Genomic DNA, 21,971 nt, shown 5'->3' with positions numbered 1-21,971 from the left:
ATATAACAATTGCAATATTCATATGACACACTAGTAACTCATACATAATTTATGTATAACATATATTTTTGGACTAAGTCTCCTCATATCTTGCTATTGATTATATTTATGAAAACTGAAGTTCTTCAAGATTTAAAGGACATCACATTCCCCAGCCTTGTTTTATGACATAGCAATTGAAGTGATAGAGCACAAACTGTTCTAATAATTAAGTTAAATATAAACCAGTGGCGAATATATTACTATACACATAAACATTGCTTAATAAACCTGATTTTTATAAATCAACTTTATAAAGCAATTTTTATCAACGCAATACAGTTATTACTATGGAAATTCCATTCCATTATTCTGAAAATTCTGTTCTACTGTTTTCTTTCAACTTAAATAATTAACAATTTAGAATAGGATAATGCAGAACTCTGTCCAAGGTTGACTGATTAGCCTGGAACTATTTAGCTGAGTAAATAACAATTGTCAGCAATTCTAATATCTCACTGAATCCCCTTGCTAAGCTTATTAACAAAGTAACTTTGTTATATACTGAATGCATTATTATAAATATAAAATTTACTAAAAGCACTGTAGAACATTACTACAGATATTAACCAAATATATGCTAATCTTTAGATTAAGATATATTTCTTCAAATGATGGTTAGATTTTACATTTTACAGTTTTAGATTTTACTTCTACACGTTTGCCATAAATCATACTGCTCCAGAACTGCCCAGATCTTGCCTACAGAAAAGTCTCTTGGTAGAGCATCCTTGAAGGTGACTGCTCTCTTAGACTATGGCATGAAAGCTTTGATAGGAGGAATCTGGCCATTAGTTCTGAGAATTCTAAGTTGAATAATAATTAAGGCTCATTTTGCAGGGGAGATGGGTAGCATAATAATTTAATAAATTAAAGCAGGTACAAAGAGAAATAGCAATATGGGCTTCTCTCTTTAGGAAGTTGGAGCCTTGGCCTGCTTCACTGTTTTTTGAATCTGGCTTTCTGCTATATACTACCTACTAGAACTGTTTTTGGTTTACTGACTTATGATAGGAATCAGAGGGACAAAAAAGATCCTGGGCAGCTACTAGTCCAAAATGGATGTGATGGAGCATACTTCTGGATGATGAACAAGAATAGTAACAATAGCGCTTAGACTTACGTACCACTTCACAGTGCTTTGTAGCCGGCTCTAAGCGATTTACAGAGTCAGCATATTGCCCCCAACAGTCTGAGTCATTTTACCAATCTCGCAAGGATGAAAGGCTGAGTCAACTTTGAGCCGGTGAGAATCAAACTGCTGGCAGTCAGCAGAATTAGTTTGCAATACTGCGTTCTAACCACTGCACCACCATGGCTCTTCAATTAATGTTTGGCAGATTTTACATTTAAAGGAGGAACCCTATCCAGATATCTTGCTTTAGGGTTTTCAGAGTCCAGCTGACACTCAGGAAGCAGAATTATTGGACAGATAAGTCTATAGTTTGATCCAGAAGGTTCTTATAATGCAATCTGTTTGTTCTGCTGCTGAGTTGTTCTCTGTCCCTCTCTCTATTCTATTTATGTAGGTGTGTGTGTGTCTACTCCATCTATATGTATGTGTTTGTGTATATACTGTATGTATTTACTTATTTTTGCAAAATTTACTTATTTTTACAAAAAAAATCTTAGTTGAATGAAAAATTAGAAATCAAGAAGCAACTTTGCTCTTACACATTACTGTCAAAGACATACTAGAGCATTTAGATACTATCACAATTTCACTTACAACATTGCTGTTCAACATACAACATTGCTACATAGTCACGACTTCTATTACCTGTTCTTTATTATTGCTGTTCAATAAGCCAGGTTTCTTTTTCTTTTTAATTGGGCTTGTTGATGAATCTTCAGGGGAATGACCATTAGAAGAGTGTGGTGGACTTGGAAACTTCCTTTTTTGAGCTGTACGTTCAGCAGAGCCAGGATCTTTTTAAAAAGATTAAAGAATTACAACACTGAAAAATTATAGGATATTATTACACTTGCACCACTTTTTAGTAATGGACACAACAGCATTTACTTTTGGAAATTTAAAAGTGAAATGGATTTTAAAAATGGTTTTAATTAAGAATCTGTATGTCATTTTTCCAAACAGAAATCTTGTGCCAAAAAATCCGTACATAAATTAATAGCAAACTAGTGATATCTAAAAATACATCCAACTCAGTAGAATATATTTGTCAAAGACCCATTAGCAGAAGCAACAAAAATAAAATGAATTAAACACCATGGTGCAACATATACATAAAATGTTAAAATTAAGCTTAAAAGGCCAGAGAAAGGTTAAAAAGTAATCCTAGAACTGAATTGACATCTGAATAAATGCTCTGAGAAGGATATTCCAAAGCAGAGCGCTCATGGAGTTTTCATTTTCACATTCAGATTTAACTTTATTTGTAATGTGAAAAACATTGTTTCCCTAATATACTGCATCCAAATGTAGCAAAAAAAAAACCTGGGTAAAAATTTACCTTTCCATTTTATCTATTATCCAGCTGTAATTAAGAAGCCAAGAAAAATTAGAAAAAATATGAAACTGAAGTTAAGAGTAGAGTTATATTACTTTAAAGTTCTATACAGTTTCCAATAACAGTATGGGCCTAGTGAAGGGGATATATAAAATCCAGCATCACTGTTAAACACAACTGTGAAAAAATCAATAGCTTAAAATAAGTTGTGTTTTTTTAAAGCATTTTAGTTCTGCCACTGATATAAAAGCAAGTGCTCTAGAAAGGTTCTACTGCCAATATAAAGCATGCCCAGAAATCTTAAATTAATTTTAAGGTTACATGTAGTGTGTGTATGTCAGTTATCACATCAACTCACATCATATCTATGTTTATGTTAATCATAAAATATATCTGCTGACTCTTTCCCCAACTAGTATGGCTAGCCAACAATCAGTGCTGACTTAAACTGTTGCTTAAATTCAAGATACATGAACTATACAGCCAAAATTAAACAGAGATTGTATGAAACAGGCTGGTTTAAAGCTACATTCATTGGTCAACTGAGATCAGGAAAGGTGTACCTCCTAAGTTGGATGAGAGTAAGCCTTATGTGAACAAGCAATAGCAGTATAAAAGCCATAGCAATTGGGGATGAGTCAGAAGCATAAACAGGCACATGCCTTGTTTAAGTATAAACATGATATATAAAAGTACCAAAACACCTAACATCAGCTTCTATTTTAATTAAATAGCTAAGAGCAGTTTCACAACACTAAAATAACTTAAAAACACTAAACAAAACACAGTAACCTCATGAAACTTTATTAATGCAGGTAAATTATTAGAATTCTGATACTGTCCAGTGTAATAATTCTTCATCTAGAATGTTTCCTCAAAATACTCCTCATAATATTCCATTTTAAATTATTATTCCCACATCGTGGAGTGTTCCTAGACCAGGGGTAGGCAACCTTGGCTCTTTTGTGACTCGTGGACTTCAACTCCCAGAATTCCTGAGCCAGCATGGTTCAGTTTGGAAACCTCGCCCTTTCCCCTCAGCATGGCTGGCTCAGGAATTCTGGGAGTTGAAGTCCACGAGTCATAAAAGAGCCAAGGTTGCCTACCCCTGTCCTAGACAATTAGTTTTATTACTACGAACAAAAATTAATGACCAGCAACCCTTCATCTGTAAATTTAAGAGTTGCAAAAACTACATGCAAATCTTTACTCTTTGCCTAATTTAAAATTGTAAACAATTAGGCCAGTGGGCCTCTTGTGGAACTGGAACAACAAGTTCTGAATCCTTTTCCATAAGTAAAAAAAAAATGACTGGATTTTTTTTAGTTTATGTGTTTCTGAACCACAATATTCCCCAACATCTTATTATGTTAGTAACATGTGGAGCAATGTAAATACAGTAATCAAAATGCATTAAATGAATAATATGTATTTTTCATAATATGTATTTTTTTTCCAAACAGAACATAATACTGTGCTCTGGGAATTCAGTCCATATCCTGGACCAGCCCATTTGAAACATAACAAAATCCCACATGTGAAAGAGTTACAACCATTCCAAATAAATGAAATAATGTAGCTAAAAACAGATTTCCTGCCTATAAAAATCTGGATGGCCACTAAACGAAAGCAAAGACTTACAGAAAAATCTAGCTACCGTATTTTCCGGCGTATAAGATGACTGGGCGTATAAGACGACCCCCTACATTTCCTGTTAAATTATAGGGTTTGGGCTATACTCGCCGTATAAAACTACCCCTCTTCCAACACACACCAAATAAAAATTAAAAAACATCAGATTTGATTTTAATATGGTAATTTTAATTCAAATGCTTATGACATGCAGGTACTTAGTAGGAAAACTGTCACTTATAAACATAAGGCTGTTTGTCATCAAACATGTAAACATAAAACAGTGCAAGTGGATTAAACTTAATAATAATAATAATAATAATAATAATAATAATAATAATAATAATAATAATAATAATAAGTTGGAAGGGACCTTGGAGGTCATCTAGTCCAACCCCCTGCTAAGGCAGGAAACCCTATACCATTTCAGACAAATGACTGTCCAGTCTCTTCTTAAAAACTTCCAGTGTTGGAGCATTCACAGCTTCTGGAGGCAGGTGGTTCCACTGGTTAATTGTTCTAACTGTCAGGAAGTTTCTCCTTAGTTCTAGGTTGCTTCTCTCCTTGACTAGTTTCCATCCATTGCTTCTTGTCCTGCTTTCAGGTGCTTTGGAGAATAGCTTGGCTCCCTCTTCTTTGTGGCAGCCCCTGAGATATTGGATCACTGCTATCATGTCACCCCCACCCTTCTCTTCGTTAAACTACACATACCCAATTCCAGCAACCATTCCCTATTTTCCTAATTCACTTTTTCACTTTTCCTAATTCACTCTAAAGCTTTCCCTGCGCAGAGCCTTAAGTAACACCAGCTGCCTGCAATTAGTGCAGGTTCGCATCCCACCAGGCTCAAGGTTGACTCAGCCTCCCATCCTTCCGAGGTAGGTAAAATGAGGACCCAGATTATTGTTGGGGGCAATAAGCTGACTTTGTAATAATGCTGCTTGGGGGGGGGGGGGTGAAAGCCCTAATAAGCAGGCATATACATAGAATGAAGGCTATTGCTAAGCACATTGATTTGTGCTTTAAATTGTAAGCCGCCCTGAGTCTTCGGAGAAGGGCGGGATATAAATGGGATTTTTTTAAAAAAAGACCAAATGGGAGATCCGCTCCAGGTTTTCCAGCCAGCCCGCCCAGTTCCTGAGTCAAATGTGTCCTTAGAGCTAAGCAGCTGCTCTGGCTGCAGCATTCCCCACCTGCCTTTCAAGTTGGGATAAATTACAGCTGCTCTTCAACTTTAGAAGGAAAGAAGCCCAGACCCCAGCCTGCAAAAAATCACAGACTGCAGCTTCTTCTCCAATTGGTCCCGCTTTCCCTGCGCAGACTAAATGGAAGATCCGCTCCAGGTTTTCCAGCCAGCTCTGTCCCTAAAGTTTCAGCACCCGGCGTATAAGACGACCCCTGACTTTTGAGAAGATTTTCATGGGTTAAAAAGTCGTCTTATACGACGGAAAATACGGTAGTTGCTGCTGGTTAACAATTATTCCATTTTTTAAGAGTCCAGATGTGGTAGACTTCCTCTTAGTTTTCTTTCAACTAAAAAAATAATTTGCTCTGGATAGTATCCTAATTAAAAAGATTAAGAGGAGGGATAAACTGCATTCATCTGGCACATAAGACACAACCTGTTCAATCAATTACCTCTTCCATGGCAGAATATACAAAATAAATTGTAATTAGTCTACTAGGGCTACTTTAAAACAATGTTTTAAAGCAAAACTTCAATCTCTTAATTTGCTTGTTGTCCACCTAATCTTGAAGCCCTCAAGAACATTGATTATCTCTTTACATATGTAAGATTCAACTACAGATTACATTCCCTCCACCATGGCTGGTTTCTACAAACAAGTAAAAAAGGAAAATAATAGCCGTTTCTTTCTGTTTGTGAAGAGGAATCAATTAGTAAAAGGAAAGAAAAACCTTGGAAACATACCAAAGACACCGGTCTCTGCCTGTCTGTCAGCATTTACATCCTGAATAAAATTGCCTTACATTATTTACAGTACACAGTGTAGCACAGAACAAAAAGTTATTCATGAATCCTACAGGCAGGATCAGAAAAGTAACTTTACATTTGAAGTGCAAAACAAAAACTGCAGCAGACAAAAAAAACTCATATAGGTTCAAGCATGCTCCTGTAGCAAAGTGCACCATGGCTTATATCAATTGTGCACAATAGCATGAATGAGTTTTTTTTGTCTGCTGCAGTTTTTGTTTTGCACTTCAAATGTAAAGTTACTTTTCTGATCCTGCCTGTAGGATTCATGAATAACTTTTTGTGCACTAAATACATACATACACATGTGCACTAAATACATACACATAAACACACAATTCTATGATTACTAACTTAACCAGCAAAGTAGTTTTTACATTTTTAAATACATTTTAAAGACTCCACAAATGGCTAAAAAAATAATGTTGTACAATGACCATAAGGTAGATGTCCCCAACCTTGGCCACGTTATGACTTGTGGACTTCAACTCCCAGAATTCCTCAGCCAGCCATGGAGTTCAAGTCCACAAGTCATAAAATGGCCAAAGTTGGGGACCCTGCCATAAGGAAAAACAAATGGCACCAAAGCCCAAACCTCCAAGAATCTACCCAATTCAAGCAAGCCATCAACACAGAAGGGGGGGGGAAGGAAGATAAATTATTTTTAATTGGTTTTGATAATTGAATTATCATTTTATCTTTACTCACTAGTTAGATGAGTGGCTATAAAAATGTTTAAATTGAACTGACCAAAAGTTGGGCATAAAGGCTTCTGATTTCAAGATCCAGAGGTTCCTGACAATGTCCAGAGCTTCTATTCCAAGTCCAATACCCAAAGAATGGACACCAGCCAGAAGGGGGGCAGGAGGGGTCTAGTTGGTGTCAAAAGTACTGGGATGAAATCCAGAGCATCCAGGAATTTATTAGTAAGATAGCACCCAAAATGAGAATGTTTGAGGCAGCAGTAAACATGGGAGGAATATAAAGAAGAGGAAGTGCTATGGCAAGACAAGACCCTGCATAGGACGTAACTTTGCAGATCACTGAGGTGGTTAACACTGAAAAATCTATCAGTGACTGAAAAGCACTGGGCAAAAAAATAACACTTGATTATAGCAGCACAATAACAGGCACAAAGAATTAGATCCATAAAACAGGGATCTACCACGACAGAACCCGAGATGCAGATTGTGCAGAATACATGGAATACATGGTGGCAATGCGTAAGATGCAAGCAGGAACAATACAGACTGAATAGCAAAATCTAGGAGTCAGCATTGTATGTAAAAACATCAGCACAGTGTATGGACTAGACCAGGGGTAGGCAACCTTGGCTCTTTTATGACTCGTGGACTTCCAACTCCCAGAATTCTGCTGGCTCAGGAATTCTGGGAGTTGACCTCCACGAGTCATAAAAGAGCCAAGGTTGCCTACCCCTGGACTAGACCCTCCAAGTCCAGATGGGAGATTCCGCAGAAGGCCATGGAGAATAAAAGGGTTAAGATCCTGAGGGACTTCCAGATCCAGGCAGATTTTGATCTATCAACCAGACACTGTGGTAATAAATCAGAAAACGACAGTGGTGATAATGTAAAAGTGTCAAGGGACAGCAACATCAGGAAGAAAAGAGTATAAGGAACTGAGAAGAATCAGACAGGAACTAGAAAAGATGTGGAAAGTAAAGGCCTAAGCAGTCCTAGTCATGGTAGGAGTACTTGGGGCAACGGCTCCTACACTGGCAGAATGGCTTCAACAGGGATTCCTACATTCAGACATCTATAGCTTAGCTTTCTTACATTTCTCTTTTCATTTCTCTGTATGTATTCATTAAGTCCACCTCTCAACTCTACCAATTCTTCTACACCTATTACATCCTCCTTCTCTCTTTTAATTACAGGGATGCAGGGTGTCTATTTTTTATTTATTTCATTATAATTTATGCTCTTTGATTCTATAATTTAGAAACTGAATGCAGGTGACCAAATATTGAGATTAAAAAAACTGCATATCAAGTTAGAAAATAACTGTAACCATGCAACTGGTTCTTAGCTATAGTTCTCCCTCCCACAATAATAATTATGGCCTACCTTACAGAGTTATTATAAAAACTTTATTGTTTGCCTAAGGGAATAGTTAGAGCAGCCATTTCGTTTCCATTTTTTAAAAATACAGTATTGCAACAATAAGCACATTTCATTATCTAACTAGCAGAAATCAACTCTTAAATCTTCTAATTTTCTATACATGGTATATAATGAACCACCAAAAGACTGAAAGTTATAATATGGATTATGTTCTTCATCATCTAGGAATAAAAACTAGCATAAGTTTAACCTCAATCACTACGAACAACTGAGGTAGATACCTTCTCTTCCTCAAATATAGAGATGAACCATATGCATTAAATCCATTAATATACTATCATGGTCATATGATTGTGATTTGCAACCTTCTGTGCCAGCTTCTAGCAAGCAAAGTCAATGGGAAAGTTGCTAGTTGTGGTTACGTGAGGTTCTTCCTTAAGGACCCACACAGGACTGCAGTAACTGCAGTTAGCAGCATTTGTATTCTTTTGATTAATAAATGTCTGTTAACAACGGGAGTTTCTAATCATTAGCATCATTAAGGCTATTATACCTGTATTATAACCAAATAGAAGGCAGAAGAAAAGGAAAAAGCAGAAGAAACAAGAGCTGAATGTGAATAAATTCAAGAGAGGTTTTATGATATATTATTTCCAGATGGCAATCAAGAATTCTTAGATCATTGAATCAAGTTTAATAGTTAAGTAATAAAGTTTCATAAAAACAGTAGATCTTAGAAGTTTTGTGGCAAAAAGCATAAAGTATAATTTAAGCAACAATAGAGAAAGTCAATGAGAAACAGAAAAAGAAAAAGAAGCTCAGACTGATAAAATTCAATCAGTGTAGTTCATACTATACACTAGGATTCAAGTGCAATTCAATAGCAATATTTATGAAACAGAGAGATTATACAGAACTTTAAAAAAATAATAATCTGCAGTAAATACAGGAAATTGAAAACCAATGTGAACATGCTTAATAGTAGTTCTTCAAATATTTATCTGTCTGGGGTTTTTTTGTTTGTTTTGTTTTTGCAGATATCCTTATACAAATGGTTCTATTAAATGGTTCTTCTGTGAGGAAGTCTGCAAACCATTCTGATAATCATGCTTTCTGGAATACTAAACATGTTAAAATGAAGCTGCCCTATCGACATAAAATAGTATAGCACAGCAAACATCAAGGACAATAGTATTTGACTTTTGGATAAAGAAACAGAACAATAAAACAATATTCTGAGTCAAAAATCTGTATTTTTAATTGTTTTATCTTAGTATCAGATTTTGTAAGCTGCCAGAGTTCTGTTGGAATAGAAAAGATGATCATAATAAATGTAATGACACAATTGAATAAATGAATAGAGAGAAACTGATATCTAGATGCAATACCCAATGAAAGGCAGTATGGTTGTCACTTCAAGGACAGACTGTAAGTCACTTTTTCCAACCATCTTCAAACTTCAACAAATGGTCGTGAGTCAAGGTCTATTTTTAGATCCTCATTGGACAAAAGATTCAAAGTCTTCCAAACAGCAAAAAGCATTGATATGCAAAGCTTTGATACTACTATAATGTACACCCCAATTCCTATTAAAGATTTATCTATGGTTACAAAGCAATTTGCCAGCAGATGGAGCCAAAACAGTCAACTGATGCACTTTATCCTCTTCATGAACTTCTTTTTCTTCCTATTAAGGGTAAAGCCAGAATTTTGAGAATGCGTTGGGTTTCCTTAAATAGTTCCTAAGTAAAATCCTGGCCACAGGGAAGAATAGAGAAGAATTTGCAAAAGTCGAAACTACTGTTGATGATATTACAATGGATGGTGCTGTAAATGGATTTATTTATTTATTTATTTTATTATTGGATTTCTATACCGCCCTTCTCCCTAGGGACTCAGGGCGGTTCACAGGGCATATATAAATAAGTATACAAAAATTAAAAGAAAATTAAACCATGCCCAAATTAAAATATAACAATAGTGAAATAATAAAACCAATTAAAAACCCAAATACCCCTTCAGGCCAGACCAGCTAACTCGAACAAATGGGTCTTCAACCCGCGACGGAAGGATCGGAGGTCCGATGCCATCCGGAGCTCAACCAGCAGTTGGTTCCATAGTGCCGGGGCACCCACAGAGAAGGCCCTCCCCCTGGGGGCCACCAGTCGACATTCCCTGACTGGAGGCACCCTGAGGAGGCCCTCTCTGTGGATTGACTCAGAAGATATGTAAGGCAATGTGCTTATTGATGAATGGTATTTCAAATTAGCCCTCAGTATGTAGAGGCATTTGCTAGTTCCAGTGCTGTTGAATATGACACACAAAGTGCCTGCTCTTAGGGTTCTTAAGTTGAAAGTTCTGTTATGACACACTACTCTGTAAAGTTCTGGAAATGAAGACACAAATTAATTAAATGTCTCTCAGACACAAAAACGAAATATGTAGTTATCTAATGAAGGTAACTTATTTCTCCAATTTCATTTCTTGTGGAGAACAGCCTTTATAGTCATAAATTGCCAAGGTGTATGTCAAAGAGATGGATAACAGAACAAGAATTGTTCAAACAGAAATTTAACCCGTCCAGAAAACAATAACATTCAGACCACGTTTGCTTCATGAAGAGAATAAATGCTATTTCAACAGCAATAAAAAAGAACTGAAGAGAATTATGGTTAAGTCCTAGAAGCATACAATGTGAGATACTATTTTCTAGCATAACACGCTAAAAATTCTGCACATAAGAAAACATATGTCACAAAGAAGTGGGGAATTTTTCTGCATGACTTCAAGATAGAGAAATACATGACTTTGGCATTTCTGGTGATCTCCAGATGTATTAGACTACAATCACCAACATTCTTAGTAAGCATAATGGGAGTTATAATACAAAACACAAGAAGGCAATAGGTTTACAGAAGTTAAGCTAAGATGGGAGGAAAAGGAACTATAACAAGAGAATTGTTATAGCAAAACATGACCTGACCAAAAGCAAAGATATACAATGAGAAATAATATACAAAATATTGTGAATTAGTATGTTTGTGAACCATAGTTAATGGTATATATCTAGTCAAATGTGCCTTAAGTATTAATTAGTGTGTTTCAGAAAATTAGTACAGATAGTTCTCAACTTACAACCACAATTGAGCCCAAGATTTCTGTTGCTAAGTGAAACAAGTGTTAAGTGAGTTTTGCCCTGCCTTAGTTGTTAAGAGAATCATTGCAGTTGATAAGTTAGTACTCGGTTGTTAAATGAATCTGGCTTCCCCACTGACTGTGCTTGTTAGAAGATCACAAACGGTGATCACATGAGCTTGGGACACAGCAACAGTCATAAATATGAACCAGTTATCAAGCATCTGAATTTTGATCACTGATCATGGGGATGCTGCAAAGATCATAACTGTAAAAAATGGTCATAAGTCAATTTTTCAGTGCCGTTCTAACTTTGAACAGTCACTAAATGAATTGTTTGTAAGTCAAGGACTACCTGTATAAGGAAAGGCAAAATAAAACTTTTAAAAATACAGCAATAGCAATCACACTTAGACTTATATATATATTGCTCCATAGTGCTTTACCACACTCTCTGAGCGGTTTACAAATGCCAGCATATTCCCTCCAACAATTTAGGTCCTCATTTTACTGACCTCAGAAGAATGGATTTGAGTCAACTTGAGCCGGTCAGGATCAAACTTGTGGCTGTGGATAGAGTTAATTACAATACTGCATTCTAACCACTGTGCCACCACGGCTTTTCAAATTTGCCTTATTAACTTTCAGTAAAATAATATACAAAATAAGCTCATTACATATTCAGACTGAATTATTTACAAGAGCAAAGGAAAAACTAATTAACTATATAGATGTTATTAAGCAATACTCAAGTTTTTTACTGGCATCGAAAGCCTCAAGGAATAAAAGAATTATTAGCTGATAGTTATAAGAAATAGGGACAAAACTGTTTTTATCCTTAGAACAAGTAGAAATGTATGTTTAAAATACGTTTTTACACACCTTTGGATCGAGTGGAGATATCCATCCCTTCCACTACGTCCTGCTCTGCTTTTATTTCTTCTTCAGCCAAGCTGTAAGAGTACAGAGATTTTGATGTTCACATATTTATATTGATTACAGTTTAGAAATGAAAGAGAAGACAAAACAATAAGTACTGTAACATGATCTAGCTTTCCTTGGGTTGCTTTCAGTGATGTTATGATTTATAAGTATGAATAGCCTGATAAACCTGTCTAGTTCCCTTTTTAAAAGATTTTTTTTTAATTCCATTTATATCCCGCCCTTCTCCGAAGACTCAGGGCAGCTTACAAGCTTAGCAGTAGCCTTCATTCTATGTATATGCCTGCTTATTAGGGCTTTCACACACACCCCAAGCGGCATTATTACAAAGTCAGCTTAATTGCCCCCAACAATGTGGGTCCTCATTTTACCTACCTCGGAAGGATGGAAGGCTGAGTCAACCTTGAGCCTGGTGGGATGCAAACCTGTACTAATTGCAGGCAGCTGGTGTTACTTAAGGAGGCATTAGCCCACTGCTCCACCAAGTACTGCCCAAAGATACATATTGGCTACCATTATCATAACTCTAGGAGAGATGATGAGGTCAATGCTATCACTGTGCTGATAACATCAAAATCTATTTGTTGTAAAATTTTCAGGAAATAGTCTATCTCCTTTGAATAATTAAATATTAAATTGCATAATGGATAATACATCGAAGCTGAAATCAGATGATATGCATGTGCTCATTTATAAGGGCAGAATTCCAGAGAAATTATAATGTTGCCCATACCCATGCGTGCTGGATGTCTTTGGGATAGTTATTCTATGTCAACCAGCCTACTTCACAGGATTATTGTGGGGAAAACAGAAGGAAAACAGAAGGAAAACGGAAGCATTATATATGTCATGTTGAGCTATATAAAATAAGAGGCAGAAAATAAATTCAAATCCCATTAATGTATACTTAAAGCTTGCCTATTTCGTGCCAACATATGTTCTTTTACACTTGCTCATATTAAACTCTATTTGCCATTCTGAAACACATTTACCCAGTCAGAAGGTATCTTTTTGGAGCTTTTCACAATCTGCTTTTAGTTTTACTATCTTGAACATCAAAAAACACGGTCACTTTATCATTCAGCCCAAACTCTAGATAATTGTTATATAATTCAAGAACACCATTGAAATTCTGTGGTTACTTCTTTCAATATTTAAATTTACACAAAAGTACTGCCCAAAGATATTTAAATTTAGAATCAAAGATTTACCATCAGCTTATCAGGTATTAGGAGCCAAGGACTTGACAGCACAAGGAAACAATAGCCAATGATTTAATAGCAGCCATCGACACCAAGTCAACAACTAAAAAGCCACACACAATCAGGCACCACATAAATACAACACATAAAATAGCTCAAAGCAGAGAGAGGTTCTCTGAGGATGGGCTTCAGTGTGAGTCTGAAAGCAACTAAACCTCTGGACACAGTGACTGACCCAGATTGAATCCTGCAACATTATCCTGGGACATGTATATTTTCCTTCATTTATTAGAATCATAGAATTCTAGTACTGGAAGGAGCCATTTAGGCCAACAAGTTCAAACCCTTGATTGGTACAAGAATTCAAATTAAAACATCCTACTCTAAATTAAAGACAGAGGTTTTAATGTAAGGGGTTAGTTAGATCACTCATCTGAATAGTTAATATCAAATTATTACTGCTGCAAAACTTTTCCTAACATTCAGTCAGAATCTGTCTTCCTGTAACTTAAATTCTGTGTGTCCTGCATTATGGAATGAAAAAAAACCCTTACTATGTGACATCCTTTCAGCTATTTGATGACCATCATACCCTCCAAATCATCTGTCTTTTTGAAGGTTAAACATACTCAGCTCATTCAGTTGCATTTCACACTTGATTTCAAGTCCCTTGATAATATTCATTGCCCTTTTGTGAACTTTTTTAACATCTCATACGTATAAAGAACAAGATACAATATTTGAGCTGGGGTCTAACAAAAACCTAGCATAATAGAATAATTTGCAATAGTGGTGAATATCTGTAGCTCGGGTGTAGGATGAGTGTGAAGGCTCATTGTCTGAGCTTGTGGGTTGGTTCCCAAAAGTTTCATTACCAGGATAGCTAACTCCACTGAAGATGTTACCTAGCCTGGTAATGAAATTTTCAGAAACCAATCCACAAGCTCGGAAAATGAACCTTCACCCTCATAATAAAATAATTATTTCCTATGGAAATTACAGTTTCCATGATACAGTCTAAAACCACCAGGTTCAGGTGGCTCTCACTCTGATGATGTTCCAGAAGTCTTTAAAATGTAGCTCTTCGGACAGGGTGGCTATGGAGCCACTATGAACCGTGTTTTATGGTATATGGACTGGTATATGATTATTAATTATTGATTTCTGTTTTTAATATAACCTGCCCAGTCTTGTTCTAAAATCAGGTGGCCTCAAAATTTAATAAATAATAACGATAACAGCAACAACTTTATTTTCTTGGAGCCAATCACATTGCTGGTTTTAAATAAGCTTTTACAGATACAATTATCAAGTCAGGTTTCCCCTTCTTATAGCTTAAGAATTTGATTTTTTTGCATCCTTAAGCAAATTTTGCACCGACATTTTAAAATTCATTGTTACTTGCAAAATTATCAAGATCATTTTGAAATTTGCTTAGGATATTGGCTATCCCTCTCAAATTAGATCTTCTGCAAGTCTGAAAATTATTTTCTCTGCCTCCTAATAAAAATATTTAACAACAGAGCACCAGGAACTGTTCCTTGCAGTACACTAATTAGTATATTTTGGTGATGACCTTTGAGAAGCACTTTTTGAGTACTGTTTCAGAGCCAGTTATTTTTCCGCTCATTCCATCCAGTCCACAATTCAGCACCTTGCTAATCAGCATCTCATGAGGCGTTTTTTCAAAACATTTCACTGAATTTTTGGAATTGGCAAGATTTTTCTTGACAAACCCATGATGTGTTCTGTCTGTGTTATTAACAAATTGTTTTTATGGTGCTTACAAATTGATTTCTTAAGATTTGAAGCTTCACAGGTATCGATGTCAGACTGACAGCTCTGTTACTTGCTGGATCTTCCTTTACCCCTTTTTTTTGAAGACAGAGAGAACATCATCTCTCCTCCAGTCATCTGGAGTCATCCATTCATCTACACTATCTATTGTGTAAAAATCCATAAATCTAAATTGAAAAACAAATAAAAAAGAAATTTTCATCATTAGCAATCTGCCTTCCAGATCAATAGTTTAAACTTAACAAAATAGCTAGAAATATCAAGTATTAATTGATACTGAAGGTTTGGGGAAGCTCAAGTATTAGAAAACAAAATTGGAAAATGTCTATGTGGCTGATAAGGCTGTCTAAATGTCATGAAAAGAAACATTTACACAGTAAAGTGATTAAAAACACAGAAGTAACACATAGCAGGTATATTAAAAATCATGTCATAAAAACTAATTTGCTGCATTTAATAAAAAAACCAGACTTCTCTACTTAGGATCAGTTAGTTGAATGTTTCTGGAAAGCTCAAAATAAGTATGCCTGTACATCTGCTATGGCTTCATAAATTATAGCTTATTATTTTCCCGCTTTAAGGAAAATCAACTTTAAGATGTTCAATTTCCCCTTCATATATAATGGAGAACTCAAAGCTATCATAACCAGGACTTTTACACAAAAGCTGGTTCTGGAAAAAAGTAAAACAATGGTTAAGAGAATAGACGCTTTCTATAATTCTGGGAAACCATAATTCTGAAAGTCCAAACAAACTCCCAATATAACAGCAAGGACAAATACGGTTTTGTTTTCATTACCCTTTCTAATATGTTTTTAATCATTACTGCTAATAAACTATCTATTATAATCCCCATTTTTGTAGAAACAGCATATAAAATGACTGAATAGTATTATATACACTGTATTAGAATTATTTTGCTTAGAGCAGGGGTTCCCCAACCCTGAGGCCTGTTAGGAACAAAGCCACACAGCTGAAGGTGAGCAGCACGTGAGCGAGCAAAACTGAAGCCATCCTTCCTCCCCACCCCCGCCCCATCCAAGAAAGATTGTCTTCCATGAACCAGGTCGCTGGTACCAAAAGGTTGGGGACTGCTGGCTTAGAGAATACCATATTACAACTGAATTCATTATTACCTCACTTGGTATTCTGTAATCAAAGGAACACTCAGGTTCTTCTGGAAAGTACGTAGTTTGTTTCACATTTTATCATCCCACATAAAATAATTTTATTTGCATTTTTAAACAATTATGAGATTGTTCGTGAGTATATTAAATTATAAACACTATCAATCTAATAGATAATCATGGGGGGAGTAGATTATGGAAGGTAAAAAAATGTTTCTAAGAGGTTACTGGTTTGTATGGGCCTCCAAACTTCTTGTGTGCAGAATCTATGTACTAGCATTATTTTACCAAGTGTGTGATATATTCTAAATTAATTTCTGATATATCTAAATGTTTTTTTAAAAAATAGTAAGTGTGCTTTGGAAAGGGGGACTGATATAATTAATCTACTCCTTTTTAACCTCCTACAGTGTTCAAAATTATGAAAATTCTTATGTTTCAAAAAGAGCCATTCAATTCTTTTCAAGAGATAATACATATCATTTTCAACTATCAAAACAAAGACTTCATAATAGAACCAAATGAATGCAAGACCAGAATTGGTTTCACATCTATCTTATCTTTGGTAAATAAGTTGACTAGAGCCAAAGGAGGTACAAATGGGTTACCATGCTCTCCAATATACGTGTGGGGGCGGTTAGCATAATGCAGAGGTTCCCAACCTTTTGGGCACCAGGGACCGGTTCCGTGAAGAGAGGTTTTTCCGTGGACTGGAGGATGCATCATGGGTTTCTGTGCTGCCTACATCCCGTGGATGGGGCTTTGCTTGTTGTGTGGATCGATTGGTGGCATGCTGCGGCCCGGTACTAGTCCACGGACCGGTGGTTGGGGACCCCTGGCATAGTGGATATAGTGTTACCTTTGATGTAAGACAGAATTCCCCAACCTTTTGGGCACCAGGGACCGGTTCCGTGGAGAGAGGTTTTTCCATGGACCGGAGAGTATGTAGTTTTGTGTGCTGCCTGCATCTTGCAGATGGGCTTTGCTTGTTTGTGCAGACCCGTTACTGGTATGCTGCGAACCAGTACTGGTCCACAGACTGGGGGTTGGGGACCCCTGATGTCAGAGACCAAGATTAGAATCCTGGCTGGTCTTTGGGCAAAGGTTCTCTAACGCTTACCTGCAAACCTGCAAATGCTGGGGACTAGAACAATCTAATGATAAATGGGCTACTGGAACAAACCATACATAAAAAAGATAAGAGAACTCAGAAGTGATGAAATGCTACTACAACAGTAAACCTAATTGTAGGGGATATATGAAATATATGAGGGAATTATGAATCAACAGAAGACATATCCACACTAACTCAGAAACAGCTAGTTACTCAACCCTTCAACAAAGTGAAGTGAAGAGGAAGTGCTGGGGTCCTTGGTGTTCTCTGAGCTTGGTTGTTTTCTTGCAGATATTTTATTGTCAAACTAGGCAACATCATTAGTGTTAGTTAGGAATGGGGTTTGCTCTCATTTTATATTCTAATACCTTGCCCTGTCAGTGTTAATAAGAATGGTTTTCCATAGGACTTCCCACAGAGAGCCAAGAAAGAATCAGATAAACTATCATACCATAGACCAGAAAATGAGAACAAACCCAATTACAAAAAGAAAGTCCAAGCTATTCTTCACCCTACCAGCAGACCAATGCTGACTCACTGTTATCATGGACAGATCACAATTTATATAAAAAGCAAAAGAATTAGTACAAGACAAACTTACATCCCAGTGAACACCAATCCAATGCAAAAACTAGAGAATGGATCAAGAGAATTCTTAGCAACCTCTCCAAGAAAGGTAAAATCACCAAACCAGTGGCGGATGAAAAGTAGCGAACTGTCCTCCCATGCTTCCACGGATGTCCCAAAATGCACAAGCCAGATATACTTCTCCATCCAAATGTATCATTACTACTGGACCCCAACATACAACATCTCCAAAGAATTAACAAAAAAGTTTGGACACTTCACAGAGGGAAGCAAATAATTAACTCCCCACTACACTGCTTCCAATCAAAGATGTGATCATAAAGATGAAATCAGGGTCTCACTTGATGTCACAGAACTTTTTACATCCATAGGCCCAGAATTAGCCAAAGAATCCATGGCAGCACTACAACACACCAGACCTAACCAAATATATCAAAATTTAAATACCTAGAATCATTGATCTTATCAATCTTTGCCTAACTAACACACTTTCAGTTCAATGGACAACTATAGCCACATATCAAAGGAACACCCATGGCATCACCACTTTCAGGACTAATAGCAAAGACTATAATGCAATGCTTAAAATCAATAGCAATCCCATACATACAATTAAAGTATGGATCCGGTATGCAGACAACATCTTTGCCATAAAGAACCAACTAGAGAACACAGACAAAACCATCAACATTTTCAAAGGAATAAAAATTCACAAGAGAAGGAAAACAAAACACACTATCCTTCCTGGATATCTCCACCAGCAAAGGCAGTGATGACAAATTATAAACACAACTCTTATCATAAAACTACCCATACCAATCAGGTGTGCCACTACTACTGAACATCAGAAAAAGAAATAGATCATCTACACATCTTCCAAAAAACGGATATCCACCTAACTTTATCAAAATGTGGCTGACCACTCAATTCAATATAGCACAACCAATGCAAGCTGTAAAAAAGATAACACTGCCATATATTAAAAACTTCTCAGAAATCTCCAACTTATTACAACCACATGGCATCACCATAGTATGCAAATCAATTAAAGCCCTCCAAAACATCCTAAGTCAGTGATGGCGAACCTTTTAGAGACCGAGTGCCCAAATTGCAACCCAAAACCCACTTATGTATCATCAGGTACTGGGTGGGCATGGCACATTGGGTGGGCGTGGCTGCAATGGTAATGGCAGACTGGGTGGGACTAAAAGGTTCAATCAATTCCAACTTTGCGAGATCTTTTTTTCCCCCGCAAGAAGTTGAATTAGATTGATTGAACTTTTTTTTTTTGCACACGGTGGCGGAAGCCTAAAGAGAAAAGGTTTTATAAAACCCAACTGAAGGCCTAGGACTGGGACAACAGTGCCTGTGCCCACAGAAAGGGCTCTGTGTCCCACCTGTGGCACCCGTGCCATAGGTTCACCACCACAATCCTAAGTAAACCAAAAGACCCAGCAGCCCTAGAAGGAAAAACGGAAGTCATCTACACTATACAGTATGAGGACTGCAACAGCCACTATTTGGACAAACAGGCAGAAGACTAGCCTTCCAAGAGCCTTGGTGGAGCAGTGGGCTAATGCCTCCTTAAGTAACACCAGCTGCCTGCAATTAGTGCAGGTTCGAGTCCCACCAGGCTCAAGGTTGACTCAGCCTTCCATCCTTCCGAGGTAGGTAAAATGAGGACCCAGATTGTTGGGGGCAATTAAGCTGACTTTGTAATAATGCTGCTTGGGTTGTGTGTGAAAGCCCTAATAAGCAGGCATATAGATAGAATGAAGGCTACTGCTAAGCTTGTAAGCCGCCCTGAGTCTTCGGAGAAGGGCGGGATATAAATGGAATTTTTTAAAAAAATAGCACATCCAGTAACATCAACTAGCAGTCAGAAGACATGATGAAAACTTCTTAATGTCACAACACATGGACAGACTTAAATATAATTTTAACTATGAGCATCCTAAATCAAGCAGTGTCCAAAAACACTAGATAATTCCTGGAAGCCTGGCACTCAGCCAAATTGGCCATCAACAAGCACAAACATAATAAACAACAAACATACCATTCAAAAAAGACAATCCAAAAAGAAAACAAAAAGGCCAAAACACCTCCTTACCAGTAATCAACACCAAAGGAGCAGAAATTAACACCAAGATTAACACTAGACCAACAATCAAGAAGCAAACAATACCCCAATCAAGGAACTGCTAAATAAGCTAACAGTAAACAACAGCCCAATTAATTAAAAAACTACCAAAACATTTCCACTGACAGGGTAAGGCACTACAGATAATCCTTGACTTATGACCAAAATTTCTATGCTAAGCAAGGGAGTTAAGTGAGTTGCACCTCATTTCATGACCTTTTTTACCACAGTTGTTAAGCAAATCACTGCAGTTGTTAAGTGAATCATGCGATCATTAAACAAACTTGGCTTCCCCCTTTGACTTATTGCTTGTTGGAAGATTACAAATGTAATCAATCACATGACCTGAAAACAGTGTAAATGTCATAAATACATGCCAGTTGCCAAGTGACTGAAGTTTAATCACATAACCATGTGGGGATGCTGAAACAACCATACATGTGAGAACCAGTCGTAATTCACTTTTTCCAGTGCCATTGTAACTTCAAATGGTCACTAAACAAATGGTTGTAAGTTGAGGACTACCTATAGAACATAAAATTCTACATTTCTACATTTAGGCAAGAAAAACAAAATGCACAGGTACAGTATAGGACGGTGCTACCTTGCTCAGTAGTAGTAACTGTGAGAGGGATCTCAGAGTCAAAGATTCCTCATCAAGGAGATGTATCTTTTCAAAGAAGATGGTCAAGATCTATTCTTTCTTGATCCTAGTATTAATACTGGTTTGTAAAACCTTAGTATAAGACCACACCTAGAATACTGCATCCAATTTTGGTCACCATACTACAAAAAAGATGTTGAGACCTTGTAAAAAGTTCAGAGAAGAGCAACTAAAATGATCAAGGGCCTGGAGACTAAAATATATGAAGACCGGTTTGGCTAGTCTAAAGAAAAGAAGAAACGGGCAATATGAGAGCAGTGTTCCAGTATTTGAAGCGCTGCCACAAAGAAGAGGGCGTCAAACTATTCTCCAAAGCACCAAAGATAAAAAAGTAATGGTTGGAAACTGACCAAAGAGAGAAGCAACCTGGAATTAAGGAGAAACTTCTTAACAGTAAGGACAATTAACTAGTAGAACAGCTTGCCTTCAGAAATCGTGGCGCTCCCTCACTGGAGGTTTTTAAGAAGAGATTAGACAGTCACTTGTCTGAAATGGTATAGGTTCTCCTGCTCGAGCAGGGGGCTGGACTAGAAGACCTCCAAGGTTCCTTCCAGCTCTATTCTATTCTAAAGAAAATACATCTGAAGATGCCAGTAGAGCCCTCACAACAATCCCTACTACCACCATAAATCTATGCAATAAACTGATATATGCTACAGTTGCTTTAATCTTGGGGAGATGTTACACAACCAGAAGAACAGCAGAACATAATCCCCCTGGAAAATGAGATTGGAGACTAAAATCAGGACAACTTGGAGAGAAGTTAGTCAGCTGGTAGAACTACAGAATGGTGTAAAGATTAAGGATAAGCCTTGGCTACTGAAAAAAATAGAATGTCCTGACTCTATCTGAAGCCAGAGAGATTGCTAAACTAAGGCTCACAGCATTGAGACTAAGGACACACAGGCTAAGGCACGCGGCTCTTTCAGCTGTCTCCTGCGGCTCCCAGTCCTCTGCCATGTGCAGTCCAAAAAAAAAAGTGGGACTAAAAAAGTTCAACCAATCAATTCAAATATGCAGGGTAGGTCCATATCTCGCCTTGG

At 37.0% G+C, this 21,971-nt stretch overlaps 1 protein-coding gene across 5 annotated transcripts in view; it reads right to left on the bottom strand.

Moving 5' to 3' along the window:
- Window positions 1-21,971, bottom strand: part of ZMYND8 (zinc finger MYND-type containing 8) — a 104,214-nt gene that overhangs the window by 49,710 nt on the left and 32,533 nt on the right. For all 5 annotated transcript variants that reach the window (XM_083357470.1, XM_083357469.1, XM_083357472.1 and 2 more), the window contains 2 exons: window positions 12,237-12,307; window positions 1,820-1,968 (listed from right to left, as the gene is read on the bottom strand). In XM_083357470.1, the coding sequence (XP_083213596.1) occupies window positions 1,820-1,968; window positions 12,237-12,307 (220 nt within the window). The remainder of the gene's footprint in view (window positions 1-1,819; window positions 1,969-12,236; window positions 12,308-21,971) is intronic.

The sequence above is a fragment of the Vipera ursinii genome (genome assembly GCF_947247035.1).
Source record: "Vipera ursinii genome assembly, chromosome: 3".
In the NCBI taxonomy this organism is placed as follows: Eukaryota; Metazoa; Chordata; class Lepidosauria; order Squamata; family Viperidae; genus Vipera; species Vipera ursinii.
This window is presented reverse-complemented; position numbering and strand designations above follow the sequence as displayed.